The sequence below is a fragment of the Elephantulus edwardii genome, unplaced genomic scaffold (genome assembly GCF_000299155.1).
Source record: "Elephantulus edwardii isolate Elephantulus edwardi_28Jun2011 unplaced genomic scaffold, EleEdw1.0 scaffold00441, whole genome shotgun sequence".
In the NCBI taxonomy this organism is placed as follows: domain Eukaryota; kingdom Metazoa; phylum Chordata; class Mammalia; order Macroscelidea; family Macroscelididae; genus Elephantulus; species Elephantulus edwardii.
The window spans coordinates 228,462-233,720 of record NW_006400191.1 but is presented as its reverse complement, the minus strand read 5'-3'; the positions used below and the strand labels follow the sequence as shown (position 1 = coordinate 233,720).

Below are 5,259 nucleotides of genomic sequence, written 5' to 3'. Positions count from 1 at the left end.
CAGAACTGGCTTTGACAAGCACTGTGGCATTTGGACAAGAACAAACTGGGAGGAGGGTAGAGAGAATAGTGCAACAATGAATGAATGGAAACCAAAAATCTCTGTAAATGTTTATGAAAATTAATAAAATGTAGAAAAAAAGAAACAGTAATAAAAAAAAAGTGTAAAGCCATAAAGCCATCAACGTGAAATCTAAGTAACACCATGCAGTAACACAATTGGGTTAGAGAAGAAATTAAAAAAAAAATGAAATTAAAAAGTTCCTCAAAACAAATGACAATGAAAATAAAATGTACCAAAATCTCTGGGATGAAGTTAAGGCAGTCCTCAGGGGACGTCATAGCAATACGTAAACATAAAAAATGAACAAAGAAGCAAAATAAATTCTCTAACTCAACACGTTCATCAAATAGTAAAAGAACAATCTAACCCAACAGCCTCTAGAAGAAAGAAAATTACAAGGATAAGAGCTGAAATCAATTAAATAGAAAACAGAAAAACAATTAAAACCATCAATAAGAAAAGGAGCTGATTTTTTGAAACGGTCAATAAAATTGGCAAACAATTGGCTTCCTTAACAAATGAAAAAAAGGAGAAGAAATATATAATTCAATTAAGGAGTGACAGAGGTGACCTCACAACTGAGTCAGAAATTAAATCTATAATATCAGAATATTATGAAATGCTGCAATATCATTGATATCACATGAAGCAAGATTCTGCTGAAGATTATTCAAAAACGACTGGAACAGCACATCAACAGAGAACTGGCTTAAATGCAGGCTAGTTTTAGAAGAGGCTTTGGTATTAGGGATATTATAACTTATGTCAGAAGGCACGAGAGGAACATCTATCTCTGTTTCAATTGACTATGCAAAGGCATTTGACTGTATGGATCACAACAAACTGTCGCTGACTCTGAGAAGAATGAGAATCCCAGAACACTTGATTGTGCTAATGTGAAACCTATACTTGGACCAGGGAACAGTCATCAGAACAGAGCAAGGAAACACTGCATCGTTCAAAATTGGGAAGGGTATATGCCAGGGATTTGTCCTACTGCCATACCTTTTAAATCTATAAGCAGAACAGATTATCTGGGAGGCTGGGCCCTATGAGAAGAAATGTGGCACCAGGATTGGAGGTAGACTTATCAATCTGCATTATGCAAATGACACAACCTTACTTGCTGAAACTGAGGAGGACCTGAAGCGATTGCTGCAGAAAGTCAAGGACTTCAGCCTTAAATATGGACTGATACTTTTAGAGACCTCTCCAAGGTACTGAAGAGCAATGATGTCAGTCTGGAAACTAAGGTGCACCTGATCCAGGCTATGATTTTTGCAATTCCTTGCTATGCTTCAGATAGTTGGACAATGACTAGGGATGATAGAAGGAGAATTGATGCTTTTGAGCTGTGATGCTAGAAAAGAGTGTTGAAGATATCATGGACTGCTAGGAGAACAAACACGTTTGTCCTAGAGAGGGTGAAACCATGCTGCTCCTTGGAGGCAAGGATTCTGAAGCTTCATCTGACATGCTTTTGACATTTTGCAAGGTGAGACCAGTCCTTGGAGAAGGACATCATGCTTGGGAGGATGGAGGGACAGCACAAGAGAGAAAGACCGTCCATGAGATAGATTGATTCAGTGACTGGGGTAATGGGGGTAGGTTTGTCAGACAATAAGCTTGGTCCAGGATAGAGCAGGTTTTAGGGCTGTTGTATATAGGGTTGCTATGAATCACAGGCAACTCGACAGCACATACCAATAACATACTCAGATAAATTTTAAAACTTAGAGGAAATGGAAAAATTCCTTTAGACTCATATCCCACCCAGGTTGACATGATCAGATGTAGAACACTTAAACAGACCCATCACAAATGAAGAAATTGAGTAGGTCCTAAATAAACTCCCCCACAAAAAAAGTCCTTCACCAGATGGCTTCACAGCTGAATTCTAGCAAACATTCTGAGAATGTTTATCACCAATTCTATTTAAGTTATTTAAATATACAGAAAAAAGAAACACTCCCAGATTCATTCTATGATGCAAACATAATCCTAATATCAAAACTAGGGAAAGATATTACCAAAAAACTCACAAAACTACAGACCAATATCTCTCGTGAACATAGATCCTTAACAAAATCCAAGTTGATGAGATCCAAAGCACATAAAAAAAAATAATTCCGTTTGACCAAGGGGAATTCATAAGAGAATGGTTCAACATAAAAAAATCAACATAATTCACCACATTAACAAAACAAGTACCAAGACCATATAATCCTAACATATGATGCAGAAAAGGCATTTGACAAAATCCAACACCCTTTCCTGATTAAGACACTCAGAAAAATTGGGAAAGAAGGGAATTTCCTCAACATAATGAAAAATATGCAAAACCAAGAGCCAATATCATTCTCAATGGAGAAAGACTAAAAGCATTTTTTTTGGCAGACAGGGACCAGACAATGGTCCCTTGCTAGAGCAGTATGACAAAAGAAGGAAATAAAAGGTATCCTGATTGGCTCTTTGCCAATGGTCAAACTGTCACTCTCTGCAGATGATATGATAGTATACAAAGGAAAAAAAAAAAACCAAAGATGAAACAAGAAAATTGTTAGTGGGCCAATTTAATAGACTGGCAAAAATCAGTATCCAAAAATCAGTAGGATTCTTCTATAGCAGCAATGAGAACCCAGAGAACAAAATCAAGAAAGCAGTACAATTTATGATAGCCAACCACAAATTTAGATAATGGGAGTGAACCTAACTAGAGATACAAAAGACCTATACTAAGAAAACTACACAGCATTTCTGCAAGACACAATAAAAGACCTAAATAAATGAAAAATGTGCCTTGTTCATGGATGGGAAGACTCAGTATTGTAAAAATGAAAATCCTACAAAAAGCAATCTACATGTTCAACACAATCCCAATACAGATACCAAATTCCTTTTTTAAGGAGATTTAAAGCGAAATTGTCAAGTTTATTTAGAGAGGAGAGAGACCCTTGAATAAGCAAAGTACTTCTGAAAAATACAAATTAAGTGGGGGGCATAGGACTCCCTGACCTCAAAACCTATGACACAGTAGTAGTAACCAAAACAGCATGGTACTGGTATAAAGACAGGCACATAGACCAGCGGAACCTGATATTTGACAAGGAAATAAAACCTATCAAATGGGAAAATGACAACCTCTTCAACAAATAGTGCTAGCAAAACTGGACTTCCACCTGCAGAAGACTGAAATAGGATCCACATCTCATACCATATACAAAAATCAACTCAAGCTGGATCAGCGACCAAGGAGTAAAGCTAAAATCCATAAAGTTCTTAAGAGACAACCTGGGACAAAGTTTAAAAGGCCTAGTCTATGGTAGAAAAGAACTGCCAAATGCAGCCAGAAATGCATAATCTGAAGAGGATAAAATTGATGAATTAATTTCTAAAGATTAAATCTCTATGCTCATCAAAAATTTACCAACAGGGTAAAAAGAAAACCTACTGACTGGGAGCAAACATTTAGTAATACCATCTCAGACAAGGGTCTCATTATGAAAGTTTACAGAATCCTACAGGGCCTCTAGAAGGAAAAGACTGATAATCCAATTATAAAATGGGGGAGGGAGGAACATGGAAAGAATTTTCACCAAGATGGACATTCGGAAGGCCAACAGACACATCAAGAAATGCTCTAAATCATTGGCAATAAGAGAAATGGCACAATCAAAATAAGAATAAAATCAAAACTACAATACGATACCATCCAGTAGCAGTGGCAAAGTTTAGCAGGGCAGCAAGTAATAAATGTTGGAGAGGATGTCGAGAGATAGGAACTCTTATACATTGTTGGTGGGATTGTAAAATGGTACAACCACTGTGGAAGGCAGTCTGATGTTTCCTAAAAAAAGCAGAACAAAGAAATTCCATGACCCAACTATTCCACTGCTGGTAATATACCCTGAGAAAATGAGAACTGAGGAACAGAGACTTGTACACCAATGTTTATAGCAATGTTATTCACCATAGCAAGAACATGGAAACAGCACAAATGCCCACCCAAATGAAATGGATTGAAAAATTACCGTACACTAATACTTGGACCAAGAGACAGTCGTCAGAACAGAGAAAGAAAACATTGCTTGGTTCAAAATTGGGAAGGGTGTATGCCAGGGATGTGTCCTATCGCCTCACCTTTTCAACCTATATGCAGAACAGATTATCCAGGAGGCTGGGCTCTATGAGAAGTGTGGCATCAGGATTGGTGGAAGATCCATCAACAATCTGCGTTATGCAAATGACACAACCCTGCTTACTGAAACTTTTTGAGTCCAATCTATTTGGTGTTCACTGTGGTTCTTGAATGTGGATTTCCCCATTCTTCAAAATACCTGGGAGGTTTTCTTCATGTACTTCTGCAATTTTCCTAGTGACTTGCCTGTCACTCCCATGTTCTGGAATTCCAATCACACGTATGTCCTTCCTTTTGATGTCATCAAACATGGTTCTAATGTGTTTTTTTTTTCTTTCATTTCCTTTACATGTCATCTCTGATTGTTCTTCTAGTATGTTTCTCATGAAGCTCTTCTTCAGTTATACTTTTTATGTCCTACACTTCTGCCATTTTTGTTTTGTATTGTATTTTCATGTTTTTCTGTTATTTCCAGTACCCTCTCTGTCTTGTGATGATTATTTTTAAGTTCTTGTGCCTCTTTACCACAGGCGGCGGGGCGCTCGCCTGGGTGGCGGGTGACGAAGCCAGTTCTATAGCGGCTCTGGATGAGCGCTGAGCGCTGCAGGGATCGCTGCAAAGTTTGCCGAAACATGGTGGAGAAGGTCGGGGCGCGCAGCAGTGGGAGGCGGCGGCCGGAGCCCGAGGAGCTGTAGCCGCTGCAGCCGCTGCCGCCGCGGGGTGAGCTCGCCGCCATGGCCCGCTGGATCCCGACCAAGAGGCAGAAATACGGAGTTGGTGGTATAGCACTGGTCTGTGCGTTGCTGTACAGAGGTAACTCGTGGTTGCTGTGATGCTGAAGCCTGTGACAGTGATGTGCCAATCGTGGTAATGGGCACCCATGGTGGACAGTGTTGGCTGGAGCTTCCCGACTACATCAAGCCTGGAAGCAGGAGCGGCATCCACTTCCAAAATGGCTTGCCTCTGGAAACTCTATGTACGAACAGTTCATAGGGTCGCTATGAGCCGTCTGCGACTCGACGGCATTCAACAACAACAACAACAACAACAACTTGTGC

The 5,259-nt window shown here is 39.5% G+C and overlaps 1 protein-coding gene across 1 annotated transcript in view; it reads right to left on the bottom strand.

The window, feature by feature from the left end:
• Positions 1-4,937, bottom strand: part of LOC102847868 (cytoplasmic dynein 1 light intermediate chain 2-like) — a 39,183-nt gene extending 34,246 nt beyond the window's left edge. Inside the window, exon 1 of the mRNA XM_006902718.1 lies at positions 4,727-4,937. Coding sequence (XP_006902780.1) covers positions 4,727-4,937 — 211 coding nt within the window. The remainder of the gene's footprint in view (positions 1-4,726) is intronic.
• Between the last annotated feature and the right edge of the window lie 322 nt (positions 4,938-5,259).